Raw genomic sequence first — 15,075 nt, forward strand, 5'->3', positions numbered from 1 at the left:
AAGTCTCAAAGAACTCGAAGAAGCTAGACAGTATTGTGGCTGCAGCAGAAAAGTTTTTGGGACTCAAAGATTTTACATCGAAAGACTTGCAAGGGGTACTGGTGCTGGAAGACCCGCCCCCCCCCCCATGTTCCCCTTGAGCATGTGTAGGGATCAGAACAGATTTATAGATTTATTTTTAACAGAAAAGCTGTTCGATTTATTTATTAAATTTTTGTAGTTTTTTGGAAGTTCAGTTTTTTTGGGGAATCCTATTTCCGACCCGCATAGTATGTGGCGGGATGCACAGTCCATTGCGTGATCGCCAATATACCAGGGATAGAAGAAGAGGTACTCTTTAATTTCTTTATAAAGAAGAAGAAGCAGCAGCTACCGGAAATGAGTATTTGCTTGCGATCAGTTCAAATTTGAGCATGGCAATGAGGGCATTTCCACGAGTTCGACTGATTTAAGATTCATACATGCTTAAAACGTTAATATGGTGAGTTATTCAACTAGCTATATACAGTTTTGTGCAAAACTTGACTATAGATGTGTTTATTCGGTATGAATATGATGCACGCTAGCGAGTAGTTAGCTAACGTTAGCATGTCTTGTGAACAAAATGGGGGACGTACATTGTTTTATTTTTTGTATAAATGTGAAGACATTGTTGTCTTAACAAAATGATGTAGCTTCAAATTATGACATAGGCCTATTGTTAAAATGATGCTGTAAAGGTATACACCCTAACATAGTTCTCAACTCCATGATATGTAGTTCAGTGGCGTAGCGATGAGTTTTGGCAGAGTGTCGTATACTATACTTTACAGTCGTCACAGAATGGAGTAATTTTTTAAGCGACGGATTGCAGCACCCAAAGAAAATGACGCCTTATCGCAGGACAAACAAAGGTACATAGTATCGAGTTACTGACTCGATCCCAGTATGCAAAAAAAAAAAAAGGCCTCCCGCTTGCTATTTGTTGTCTTCTTCCCTACGCCCAAGGCTATACATTCCTTTTTCTTTAAGAAGTGATTTGTGTCTGGCGGGGAACCACCACCCAGAGAACCGCAATAAGCCCTATGTAAACCATTTAGCCATGGGTTAAGTTGAACTTTGTGACACATGGGCCGTCTGTGTATTGGTTTGACTCACTGAAAATAACCCTACCACAATATAGCCGGCTTCACCCAACAACCAAAACTTTCCAGTCCACAAAGGCATATGTATAATCTCCAGCTCTACCAGACCTAAAGTGAAATGTGACCCTCACTATCAAATATTCTGAATCTAACTTTTGTCTTAACTGCACCATATTCCTGCTGTGTCAAGTGGTAGATTTCATGGCAGTCCTCTGGAACTTAGGTATATGGTGCGGTTCGGACAAAAGTTGGATTGAGGTTTATTTGATAGGGAGACATTTCACTTTACATCCGGTAAGTAGAGTTCCTAGAGATTATACATAAGCCTTTGTTGAAAGGAAATGTTATTTTGGTGAAGCTGGCTATATTGTGGTAGTTTATTTTCCATCGCCAGCCACGAGAACGATGCACAACTCAGGGGGTCCAACCAATACAGACTCCCGTTGTTTCCCAAAGCTAGGTTAATTTGTAACACAATAGTAAGGTAGTTCTCTCCATATCAAACTCTGCCTGCCACCTTCCAGCTAACTGCTGCAAGCTGATTTTGTTGTGATTTTGATGTATTTGCCCATTTCAAGACATACAACCACACATGTGGACACAATGAATTTAATAATTTGAAGATGACAGTGATACACCAAATCGTTTAGTTTTAAGACGATTTATGTACGTGATTTATTCATAATCCCTGTAATAGCTTACATTTTTGTCATAGATTTTTATATACTAGGCTATATTTGAGGCAATAGCAAATGTTCCTTACAGGGTGTTAATTTGTTGAAGAGATACCACTCCCTAAACGGCCTCACCCACTGGAAGAAAATTGATCACTGTCATTAAAGCAGAACTGAACTTGAGAACCTACTTCTCTTGTTGAAAACAGCATATGTGACATCGATATTAGTAGGAAACATTTATTCCACTGCCAAAATTCACTTAAGTGCAAGTAGGGTTAATTTTGGTCATAAAGTCAGTATCTTCCAAAACTGATATTTGAGTACGAGAGGGTATCAGGACTTAGTTGAGGGTTGGGTTTTGATTTCAACAATGCCCACTAATAGGGGATACACAGCTGTGGATTGCGTGATATCTGTTCTGCCTGCGGTTATGGAACCGCCACCTGTCCCAGACCTGTTGTTTTTCAACTCTTAATGATCGGCTATGAAAAGCCAACTGAAAATTATTCATGATTATTATTTGACCATGCTTGTCACTTATGAACATTTTTGAACATCTTGGCCGTGTTCTGTTATAATCTCCACCCGGCACAGCCAGAAGAGGACTGGCCACCCCTCATAGCCTGGTTCCTCTCTAGGTTTCTTCCTAGGTTTTGGCCTTTCTAGGGAGTTTTTCCTAGCCACCGTGCTTCTACACCTGCATTGCTAGCTGTTTGGGGTTTTAGGCTGGGTTTCTGTACAGCACTTCGAGATATTAGCTGATGTACGAAGGGCTATATAAAATAAACTTGATTGATATCCAATCCTACCGCAGAACAAAGACAGTTACCCAGACAATGGGGCTCTACTCTCACTTTTTAAGGACCACATGTGCACTTAAGTTGAAAAATGTAGGGACACACAAAGAAATTTAGGAGCACAATGGAAAATATTTCAGGTAATAAAGCTAGAATCCTTAATTTTGTATATAAAAAATTTCCAGGTCGCACAGCAAAATATTTTGGCGTATATGCAATTAAAATGATGGACAACCACCCCTGGACAACACATTGTACATTTTTGAACTTGAGAAATACTGCACCAAGAGCTTGCAGAAAATTAGTTAAGAAGTTATCTTTCTGAGAATTGTAGAACTCCTGCATCTTGTCACAGGAAGATTTGGTCTGGTTGTGGTGGCAGTCCGTTAACCACAACGGACGTTACGAAAGTTCAGAGATTTAAACTTTTTTTTCATGTCTCTACGACAAGGGAACTCCGTTGCAGCGACAATCTGACTTTCCACCTGAGTATGTTAAGCGTTGTTTTGAGCATCACCTGTACATTGTAATTGTCTACAGATGGGGGATCATCAACTAGAATCAGCTGCTGGACAATTTGTTCTGGAGCGGCTGGTCAGGGGGCCGGAATATAATTAGCAAACTGCAAATTGACCACTAAGGCAAAACAGATCATATTTGACTAAAACAATCATTTCAAACCTTGCTTATTACATTTGTATATGATCGAACAAATATCTATTATGCGTGGGAATACTTTGGAACAGATTTCCAAAATTAAAGTCACATGGAGCTAATATGTTGGTGTTTTTAGTAGTTTGTTCAACAATAAACATATAAAAATAATAATCTAATCATGGGGGGGGGGGGGGGGGTTGTCCAGCAGTCTGCCAGTTGGGGAACCCTGGTCTACAGAGAACAGACATGTAGTTAGACCAGGTATAAACTGGCCTTGTTGGCAGAATAGATTCAATGCATGATTAAAATAATTCACCAATACATTTCTTGATTTCTTGGTAGTCCAACAAATATTGCTGTTAGGTTGTAAATCACAGCTGGCCTTGTGCATTGCTTGCTTCCTCCAGCCATTCGGGATGGACTGTTTCAGTTGGGAAAAGCATTGGCAGGCAAGCTGCAGAAATGCAAAGCAGGCTACTATTTCCCCATCGTTTATCAGTGCAATTTGTCGGCCAACTACAAGAAGATAAAGTTTGAGGGTTTATCTACTGTTACTGTTCCCTGTTCCCTTGTTAGCTCATCTCTCTCTGGCTAACAGTTTCTTGTTGTGCATAACTGAGGGAGAGGGAGCTTACCTAATAATGGTGGTTTGATCAACAGGACTGTAAAGTTCAGAAATGTAAGAGGACTCCTGTGAAATGTACATGTTTGCGGAAAGCCATTCGATTGTAATTTTTGGCGAATGCTTTCTAATGAGCTGAAGTCTGTGTAGAGTCCGGTTCTGGACAAGACTACAATGTGTTTTATTTACTGCAGTGTCTATTAATTGTCCAAACGCACGGCCGCTTTCCCAGTCTATATTGCTGTAGACCACACCCCTAAGACTGAAGTCAAATTTTTCTTAATGTGCAGAAGAAAAGCATATGCAGAATTGGTTAGTTTAGTCTCTCTTTTAGGGGTGAAATTGTCTGTGGTTGGAGGTAGGCTACACTCTGCCAAAACTCATTGCCTCGTCACTAAACTCGTAGTTTACACTGTAGCTGTGGTCTAGGTTGCCTGGTTTCTGTGTCTAGTTTTAAAGCCTACACCCACCGTGCCAGCTCTTTGCTGACCCATGCCTCTGCCTGTTTGGCAACACTTTTCAAATGTCTGACTGTATATCCATAATCAGTAGACGGTTTTGATGAAGAGGTTGTTTGGGTCGCCGAGCAGTGCCCAAGAAATAATTAAATCCAATTTATTAGGTTATATCACCCCCCCCTCCTCCGAAAAAACAAAACAAACACGGGTTCTGTGTTGTCTTCTCACTTTGCGCGCACACAGGCGCCTGTGTTCCGCGCGCGCCTGTGTTCCGCGCGCGCCTGTGTTCCACGCGTTTGTCCTAGCTACGTTTCATAACGGTTTGTACAGAACGACACATTTCCCCAAAACATTCTTGAACAGACTGAGGTACGTGTGGTGGGATGTGGCTTGAAGCAGGCAGTGACGTATTTAAAGGACAGCGGCCATGCTGACAGCGTCCCACGACCCAACCCCCTCGTTTTGAAATGGCCATTAAGAACACCACCGTTTCTGTTGAATTGAACGCTGCCGTACTTTGTTTCGTACTGAACACAGCTCATGCATCATACCACCGCAGACAGGAAGCAGACAAGCAGTTGAACGGAGCGTGTGCAAGCCAAAATTGACATCCATGTTTTGATTTAGCTTCTAACAATTGGATGTAATTCTTTCCTGGCCACCGGTCGGCGATGCCACAGACTACAAAGTGGGAAAAGCGTTTCCGAACAGGCAGACGGACACAGGTCTCGAACTATGTCTATAGTAGGTGGGCTAATGTTATACAGCTAGACATCCTATTTATCAACCTAAACGGGTCTCTCAACTAATGATGACATTTTTGGCCAATATCCAATATTTTCCTTGCCAAAACAAAAAAGAGACCGATATTGACCATTTTAGCTGCCTCTTTAAGCATTCTAGTACAGTTAACTATTTAACACACACATGGACACAGCGGTCTAAGGCACTGCATCTCAGTGCAAGACGTGTCACTACAGTCCCTGGTTCGAATCCAGGCAGTATCACATCCGTCTGTGATTGTGTGCCACCCTATGGGACTCCCAATTGGCCCAGCGTCGTCTGGGTTTGGCCGGGGTAGGCCCTCATTGTAAATAAGAATGTGTTCTTAACTGACTTGCCTAGTTAAATAAAGGTTACAATCATACTGACCAAAAAGTTATTTTGTTGGCATTTACGTATGTCCCCATTACCAGTAAAACATAATCAAAACCCATTTCTTCCACTTATTTGCTGTGTTTTGTTGTTCATTTCTTCAGTCGTTTCATTCTCAACCAGGATTTCATCATGTCAAACAGTTTCAGCTCTGTCTGTGGCATCTCTTCCTCGGTGTGGACTGTCACTGTTCGTTTCCATCTTGTCCAGCTGTGAATGTAACATTTCACGTAAAACCGGTTTCTTGTCTGCATCGAAGTAGAGGTACTTGTACCTAGCGTCGAGCATGGTGGCGACACGGTGAAGGGAGAATGTCACCGAATCGCTTGTTCACAGCCTGTTGGCAGTTTTGTTGAGCAGGTATTTCAGTGCCATTACAAAGGTCTGCTACAGACGCAGTTGATGAGCTTATTTCTCCAGTCAGTTGTTTGAATGGAGCTAGCTAGTGTGTTCATGTTCTCAAATGCCATTGAAATAGCAGCAGCTGTATGACAACCAGCATATTCATGAGCATGCAATACGACTTACCTCAGTACGAAGTCCTCGACGACCCACTGTGCTGTCACACTCAGCATGCTCAATGGGGCTGATATTGCTCGTTCAAATGTCAGTCGTGAGGCTAATAGCAGTGACGCTATTACTGTGTAACGTCGGTGGGGCAACATCTGAAAAGTAGTGCAGTTGGTATTGGAGTTGCACATTTCGGGGAAAATGTCCGTGGGAATCTATTGGATTTAAAGGAAATGTATGCAAATTAATATTAATACCATTAAAATGTAATGTTTTTTGCTTTGGATATATTTATCATAACATATGGAGACAAACATAAACCTTTTACCTTGTCATAAGTAATTGGAAAATTATTAAATAGAAAAGGGAAAAAAACGATTTAGTTACGCATTGAACTTTAATTAAATGAGTTAACTCTTCACATGATTTCACTGAACAACGAAAGGGAATATTGAATCATCCCCAATGATCTATCCCATCTCCCATAAACATTTTCAACATACATCTGTAAAATGATGGTCAAGAAACTAAAGCTTTGGTTGTCTTCCTCTCAGGCTTCCATGTCTTCTCCCGGGACCTCCTCAATGTCCACCTCTTGAACATCAAACTCTGAGGCCTCATCTTCACTGTCACTTTCCAACCTTGTTGAGGATGGCTCGTTATCAGGCTCAAAAAGCCTCAAATTTGCACAAATGGCCACCAATTTTTCAACCCTTGTATTGCTTTGAACATTTGAACATTCAGAAATCTCTTCCAATACACATTGCCTGTGAGCATCAATACACAGCTCGAGCAAGACATTCATCAGCATTTCTCTGACTACTTTCCTCCATTGAGTCAACTTCTGATTCCAGGAGGACCATGAGCTGTTGCTATCGATAAAGTGTCTGATTCATCATTTTCACCTCGAATAGAAGTAGAGGGTCAGAGGTTGCTTGTCGTGAGCGGAACTTTATGCACTTGGCCAGATGATTCTGCATATTTGTTGCATTCTTCACACATGATTTGGCACAGTATTTGCAAATGTACACAGCTTTTCCTTCTACATTAGCTGCAGTGACATGTCTCCAGACATCAGATGGTGCCCTTGGCATTATCCTGTTTTAGAATAAATAAATACATTTCCATGTACAGAAATAGTTAAGCAGTTAGATTAAACAACTCCTTTGTAAGATAAATGTTTTAAAATTAAACATGTATGGAAACAGGTGAATTAACACTCCTCAGTTAGCAGGCTCAAAAAGCAAGATAAAACCCACATGGTAGCAAAAACTAACTAGCAGAAATTGTTAACAAGTTAGAAATGATTTAAACACACTTTGCTGTAGGCTACTATTTACTAGTTAGCAAAAAATCATGCGTCATATAAAATAGATTTAATCCCACCCAATATTGTAATCAAAACTTACCAGAAAGCATGTAGTCCTTGGCTCAGACAGTGTAGTAGTGTGGGCTCAATAGCATCTCATTAGTGTGCAAGATCTTGAGAATCAGCTGTACATGTGATGGAAGAGTGCACTGTGCATGCAGAGGGTTGCAATTCTATTGAATTGGGGATAGTTTAACCAAAATATGCCACAAGACTGAGAATTACCTCATGTGTATCCCACGAAAAAAGCTTCACTGTTATAAGCTAACTTTTTTGATGAATTTAAGCAGAATTCCCCTAATTCCAGGGCTTAACTTCCCACTGAAAATTTCCTGAAATTGTTTGTGTGCACCGGTGCTCGACCAGTCGGCGAAAGCCAACATCACGACAGAGAACGGTTGATTGTCAAGGGCAATGAGTTCTATCTTGGCGTTTTTAATGGATTTAGTCTTTGACTTGTCTCGCTGAAATGTTCATACTCTTTCAAATGACTGCTCGACTTGTTGACTGCTCGAGCCACACAGCAGACATTGTGGGCTAGGTTAGGAATGCTGTGTTGCACGTGTAGCGCAAAATTATACGCGTTGTTACGTCAGGTACCTACGTTTATAGGTATGCACTTCAGCTTTGACATCGGTTTTGCACATCGGCGTTAAACTAGACATCGTGCCGATGGCATTTGTAGTTAATATCGTCCGATTTCTGATATGTTCACCGATATATCGTGCACCCCTACTATCAACCTAGACGGCCTATCAACCTAGACTATGGTGAAAATTAATGACTTTATGAAGTGATTTCTATCTCTGGCGGGTTGATTTGCATTTGAAAGTGGGCGCCCCGCCAGTATGAGCAAGTCTGCTGTCGCCAGAATCACTTTGGAGGGGCGCCTGCCTGCTGAGAGGTCTGGGTATGGTGAAAAATGAGATGCATTTAATTTCCCCATTGTAAAGTCTGACTGGTGGCCCACATTAGATGGAATGCACATTAGAATGTACCTTTTCCAACCCAACATTGAATGGGTCGAGGGGTGGAATGGGTCGAGGGGTGGAATGGGTCGAGGGATAGCAGAATAAAACATTTTTGTAGGAGACTATTACCTCGTTCTAACATGTTGCTAATCAATATAATAATAGTTCATGTTTGAGTGTACTGACTACCTTTTTATAAACTCAGAGTTGGCTTACATTGAGTTTTCTTTGTGTGTTCTAATTTTAAGGACAGCGGGACATACTCATCCTGCTCCTCTCCTTTGATGCTGGAAGCAGCACTCGGACTGATCTTCATGTGAGCACAGGCGCAGAAGAAAAGCTGGAGAAGACAAGTTTTTCTATCTCTGGCGAGTTGATTTACATCTAAAAGGGCCAGAATCGCTTTGGCAGGCCGCATGCCTGCTGAGTGCTCGTTGCTAATTGGGGATTGTGAGGAATTTGAAGAGTAACCAGCTGGCAAGTCATCATTTACCAAACTGACTATTGCCTTGTTTACCACTTGAATAGGAAAAAAATGAGTCCAGAGAGGGAAACGTTGTTGGATGACATAGCACTGAGTTTATGGACTTTAACTGAGGATAATTTACGTTACCTATGTGAGCGGTGTGGAATATGTGTCAAAGATGGGTCTGAAGTCAAAGGAGAGAGTCGACGCTCATTGCGTCGTAAAATACTGGAGGAATATTGTGAGAATGCTGATCTAACAGAATCAGAGGAGCAGGGAATGTCTCGGTTACTACAACTGAAAGAAGACATCACCGGAATAGAGGAAGAGGCTAGCGTTGTACCCGCGAGTCCCAGCCAATCAGCGACAGCGGGCAGCTCACAAGCATGCTGCCATGGAGAACAGAATGAAGAGAGAGGGGGTTGGTTTCCCAGCAGGCAGCTGGAGGCAGAGCCAGTTCCACATTGGCTCATTATACCACAGCAGAGAGTGAGGGGGGTGAGTATTCCGTTTATAAAGACTTGAACATACATGAACGGATAGATCTGAATCAGGAAGGTTAACTGGGCCTCAGCAGCGTAGGTCCTAGCACATCAGGTTGAAAAATGGACTGTTAAAGGGAAATGGAACATAGAACCAGTGTCTCTGTTTTTACCACGTAATTGCAATAAGTGAACTTGTTCAAACAGTCACAATTTCACACACAAACAGGGTGAGGAAAACGGTGACAACCGACTGCTAACCTGCTTAACAACCGACTGCTACCTTGCTGCTAACCTGCTTAACAACCGACTGCTACCTTGCTGCTAACCTGCTTAACAACCGACTGCTACCCTGCTGCTAACCTGCTTAACAACCGACTGCTACCCTGCTTAACAACCGACTGCTACCTTGCTGCTAACCTGCTTAACAACCGACTGCTACCCTGCTGCTAACCTGCTTAACAACCGACTGCTACCCTGCTGCTAACCTGCTTAACAACCGACTGCTACCTTGCTGCTAACCTGCTTAACAACCGACTGCTACCTTGCTGCTAACCTGCTTAACAACCGACTGCTACCTTGCTGCTAACCTGCTTAACAACCGACTGCTACCCTGCTGCTAACCTGCTTAACAACCGACTGCTACCCTGCTGCTAACCTGCTTAACAACCGACTGCTACCTTGCTGCTAACCTGCTTAACAACCGACTGCTACCTTGCTGCTAACCTGCTTAACAACCGACTGCTACCTTGCTGCTAACCTGCTTAACAACCGACTGCTACCTTGCTGCTAACCTGCTTAACAACCGACTGCTACCTTGCTGCTAACCTGCTTAACAACCGACTGCTACCTTGCTGCTAACCTGCTTAACAACCGACTGCTACCTTGCTGCTAACCTGCTTAACAACCGACTGCTACCTTGCTGCTAACCTGCTTAACAACCGACTGCTACCTTGCTGCTAACCTGCTTAACAACCGACTGCTACCTTGCTGCTAACCTGCTTAACAACCGACTGCTACCTTGCTGCTAACCTGCTTAACAACCGACTGCTACCTTGCTGCTAACCTGCTTAACAACCGACTGCTACCTTGCTGCTAACCTGCTTAACAACCGACTGCTACCTTGCTGCTAACCTGCTTAACAACCGACTGCTACCTTGCTGCTAACCTGCTTAACAACCGACTGCTACCTTGCTGCTAACCTGCTTAACAACCGACTGCTACCTTGCTGCTAACCTGCTTAACAACCGACTGCTACCTTGCTGCTAACCTGCTTAACAACCGACTGCTACCTTGCTGCTAACCTGCTTAACAACCGACTGCTACCTTGCTGCTAACCTGCTTAACAACCGACTGCTACCCTGCTGCTAACCTGCTTAACAACCGACTGCTACCCTGCTTAACAACCGACTGCTACCTTGCTGCTAACCTGCTTAACAACCGACTGCTACCTTGCTGCTAACCTGCTTAACAACCGACTGCTACCTTGCTGCTAACCTGCTTAACAACCGACTGCTACCTTGCTGCTAACCTGCTTAACAACCGACTGCTACCTTGCTGCTAACCTGCTTAACAACCGACTGCTACCTTGCTGCTAACCTGCTTAACAACCGACTGCTACCTTGCTGCTAACCTGCTTAACAACCGACTGCTACCTTGCTGCTAACCTAATTAACAACCGACTGCTACCTTGCTGCTAACCTGCTTAACAACCGACTGCTACCTTGCTGCTAACCTGCTTAACAACCGACTGCTACCTTGCTGCTAACCTGCTTAACAACCGACTGCTACCTTGCTGCTAACCTGCTTAACAACCGACTGCTACCTTGCTGCTAACCTGCTTAACAACCGACTGCTACCTTGCTGCTAACCTGCTTAACAACCGACTGCTACCTTGCTGCTAACCTGCTTAACAACCGACTGCTACCTTGCTGCTAACCTGCTTAACAACCGACTGCTACCTTGCTGCTAACCTGCTTAACAACCGACTGCTACCTTGCTGCTAACCTGCTTAACAACCGACTGCTACCTTGCTGCTAACCTGCTTAACAACCGACTGCTACCTTGCTGCTAACCTGCTTAACAACCGACTGCTACCCTGCTGCTAACCTGCTTAACAACCGACTGCTACCCTGCTTAACAACCGACTGCTACCTTGCTGCTAACCTGCTTAACAACCGACTGCTACCTTGCTGCTAACCTGCTTAACAACCGACTGCTACCTTGCTGCTAACCTGCTTAACAACCGACTGCTACCTTGCTGCTAACCTGCTTAACAACCGACTGCTACCTTGCTGCTAACCTAATTAACAACCGACTGCTACCTTGCTGCTAACCTGCTTAAAATTGTGTTCCCCTTCGGTGTGTGTTTTTAGAACGGTGAAGACGAACCCAACTCGCCTCTTTCTTTCAAGTCTGAGACCAAATGTACAGAGTCACTGGGTCCTGGTTGTGACGGAGGGCAGCAGGCTCCAGAGACGGCGTCTTGGCAGACTCTAAAGAGGTTAACAGTGCTGCTGGAGGACTGCAGGTTTATGCCGGGCCAGAGAGTCAACATCAAAGCAGAAGAGGAGGAGGAGGAGATTATTTCTGTCTTCGCTGATGATGGTATGAACAGAACAGAGCGCATTGAAAACCCACTACAGGTGGTGATGAAGTTGCATCGTATTTAGGGCATGTTTTCAGTAAAAATTATTTTAAAATATATATATATTTGACCCTGAATCCTTGGGTGTCTTGTCCAATCGCTGGAAGTGCACTTCAGAGGAGTTGGGGAAACATGCTCTACAACATATCCTATCCCCAAGTTATTGATTCCTAGATATAGTAGAACTGTCTGTGGAATACCGGGTGGGCTCCCAAAATACTTAATAGAAGTTCTCTTTATGCTGTTTTATTCTGTTTAATGACTTTTTTATATATCTACTGCTATAATGCCGACTGTGTTCAACAATTGATATGGTGTAACTTGTTTCAGCAGCTGACATGTATTTTTTTTCTGTCGTCATTCGTACAGGAAAGAGCTCCGAGTCCTCAAGACCCCAAGAAAAGACATCTCACAGTTCTCAACGTGAGAAGAGCTCCACAAAACAATCACGTCTTAAACGGCACCTGCACTCTGGAGAGACGCCGTCCCACTGTTCAGGTAGCAAAGAAAGTGTCTCTACTGTGACGTTGTCAAAGAGACCCGAGACAGTCCATCCTAAAGAGAAGTGTCAGGGCTGCGGGAGAAGTTTCTCATCATCAGGATGTATCAGGAAACACATGCCGTTGTTCCGTTCAAGAGAGAAACCCTTCCACTGCCTAGAGTGTAGTAGGAAGTACACCAGATCAGATCATATGGTTATATGCTCTGGTGTGAGACCTTACCAATGCCCTGACTGTGAAAAACAATGTCAGGAAGTATCACATGCTTTAGTAAAAAGTTCTGATCCTAATCATGTGTTAGTACATTCTGGAGAGAAATTGTATCAATACCCTTACTGTGAGAAGACTTTCACCGCATCAGACCATACTCAACAGCTGTACACACACACTGGAGAGACACCTTACTGTTGTTCAGTTTGTAATTCATATTTCGTTAATGCGTTACAATTTAAGAGACATAAGCAAGAGCACACTGGAGAGAAGCCTCACGTCTGCTCCAAATGTGATCTTTGTTTCTTTATAGAAGAGGACTTAAAAGCACATGAAATGATTCACACAGAGAAGCTTCACCCCTGTTCGGACTGTGGGCAAACATTTTCTACAGCGCGGTATTTAACCAAACACAAGAGGATACATTTAGGGATTAAGCCTTTCCGTTGCACCCAATGTGACAAGGGGTACACCAATTCAGATCAGCTAAAAGTTCATACGATGACGCATACTGGGGAGCGGCCTTACCAATGTGGTCAATGTAAGAAGAGTTTTAAAACCAAGCCCCATCTTAAATACCACCTGTTAATTCATGAGGTAGGGATGTTTCACCACTGCCCTGACTGTGATCAAAGGTTCTCTGCTGAGGAAACTTTAAAAGAACACATGCAGTTACACATGGGAGAGAAACCTTTCCACTGTCTGCAATGTGAGAAGACGTACAGTACTTCAGATGGATTAAAAGAACACATGATGACTCATACTGATTCTGATGGGTCACCAAGTACCAGAAATGTAGAAGAACAATGTCAGGAAATACATGCTGTCGAACAGAGTTCCAATATTAATCAACACCCGCGTGAACATTCTGTAGAGAACCCTCACCCTCATCAGTGTCCTCACTGTGAGAAGGGTTTCTCAAAACAATCGTATCTTAAAGAGCACTTGCTTTTACACGCTTGTGAGATGCCTTACCAGTGTAAGAAAAGTTATCCGACTTCCAGAAGATTAAAAGATCATAAGGCAAACTCTCATATAGAAAGGCCTTGTATTTGTTCTGACTGTGGAAAGAGCTTTGCTCATCTACGCAGCCTTACTAGGCACCAGCAAATACACACTGGGGAAAAGCCTCACCAGTGCCACATCTGTGAGAAGAGTTTCTACAGAAAATCTAATCTTCAACAACACTTGGCAGTACATGCTGGCAAGAAACCTTACCAGTGCTCTCATTGTGAGAAGAATTTCTCAAGACAATTACAACTTAAGATACACATGTACTCACACACTGGAGAGCAAACTTACCATTGTGCCGATTGTAATTCATATTTCCTTTATGCGTTACAATTTAAGAGACATATGCAAGAGCACACTGGAGAGAAGCCTCACCTCTGCGCTGACTGTGGTCTAACCTTCCTTATCGAAGAGGACTTAAAAGCACACGAAAGGATTCACAGAGGAGAGAAGCCTCATCACTGCTCTGACTGTGGGCGAAATTTCTCCTCGGCGGGATGCTTAAAGCAACACAAGCTCTTACATCTGGGACACAAATCTTTCCAATGTGAGCGATGTGATAAGAAGTTCTCAAGATCGATTCAGTTGAAAGTTCATATGTCAAGACACACTGGAGAGAAACCATATCAATGTTCTGACTGTGATAAAAGTTATTGTCTTTCCAACCTCTTACAAAAACATCGTAGTATAACACACAGGGGAGAAAAACCTTACCTTTGCTCTGACTGTGGAAAGTGTTTTGGTTACCGACACCAACTCGTAGTCCACCAGCGAATGCACACCGGGGAAAAGCCTTTTGTCTGCTCTGAGTGTGGAAAACAGTATTCCAATACATGTGGCTTGAAGATACATCAGCGAACACATACTGGAGAGAAACCGTACCAATGTCCTGACTGTGATCAATGTTTCATCCGGGTAGATTCCCTTAAACACCATCAATCATCAACGCATACCGGGAAGTGGCCTTTCAACTGCATTATTTGTGGGAAAGGTTTTTCGTCTAGCTGTGAGCTGAAAGGCCACATGCGCAGTCATAGTGGTGATAAACCTTATCAATGCCCCGTCTGTGAGAAGCGTTTCACGCTCGCGGGAACCTGTCGAAAACACCAGAAAACTCACACCGTGAGAGAGAAACCTCATGCCTGTTCTGAATGCGGAAAGAGTTTCGTAAATGTACAAAGACTAAAGGTACACAAGAGAGTACATACTGGTGAGAAGCCATACCACTGCTCTGACTGTGGGAGGAACTTCACTCAATTGACAAGCTTAAATAGGCACAAGGTCAAACAACACAAAAGGATATAGAAAAAAGCAGACTGCCTCCTGAGTGGCGCAGTGGTCTAAGGTACTGCAGTGCTAGCTGTGCCACTAGAGATTCTGGGTTTGAGTCCAGGCTCTGTCGCAGCCGGCCGCGACCGG

At 43.4% G+C, this 15,075-nt stretch overlaps 2 protein-coding genes across 2 annotated transcripts in view; one reads left to right on the top strand and one right to left on the bottom strand.

The window, feature by feature from the left end:
- Positions 1-14,543, bottom strand: part of LOC120060141 (oocyte zinc finger protein XlCOF6.1-like) — a 37,748-nt gene extending 23,205 nt beyond the window's left edge. The window contains exons 1-2 of the mRNA XM_039009242.1: positions 14,371-14,543; positions 6,019-6,215 (exon numbers count right to left, since the gene is read on the bottom strand). The gene's annotated coding sequence lies outside the window, so the exon portion shown is untranslated. The remainder of the gene's footprint in view (positions 1-6,018; positions 6,216-14,370) is intronic.
- LOC120060140 (zinc finger protein 585A-like) lies at positions 396-15,068 on the top strand. The gene is made up of 4 exons (XM_039009240.1): positions 396-481; positions 8,589-9,304; positions 11,664-11,895; positions 12,305-15,068. Exons 2-4 carry the CDS (start codon positions 8,876-8,878, stop codon positions 14,959-14,961), a joined length of 3,318 nt encoding a protein of 1,105 aa, XP_038865168.1. The 5' UTR covers positions 396-481; positions 8,589-8,875; the 3' UTR covers positions 14,962-15,068.
- The last annotated feature ends 7 nt before the right edge of the window (positions 15,069-15,075 follow it).

This window comes from Salvelinus namaycush, chromosome 15 (genome assembly GCF_016432855.1).
Source record: "Salvelinus namaycush isolate Seneca chromosome 15, SaNama_1.0, whole genome shotgun sequence".
In the NCBI taxonomy this organism is placed as follows: Eukaryota; Metazoa; Chordata; class Actinopteri; order Salmoniformes; family Salmonidae; genus Salvelinus; species Salvelinus namaycush.

Coding starts and splice junctions, on each gene's coding strand:
- LOC120060140 (XM_039009240.1), top strand. CDS start 8,876: ATGAGTCCAGAGAGGGAAACGTTGTTGGATGACATAGCACTGAGTTTA. Junction 9,305..11,663: donor CACAGCAGAGAGTGAGGGGG/GTGAGTATTCCG, acceptor GTGTGTTTTTAG/AACGGTGAAGACGAACCCAA. Junction 11,896..12,304: donor TTCTGTCTTCGCTGATGATG/GTATGAACAGAA, acceptor TCATTCGTACAG/GAAAGAGCTCCGAGTCCTCA.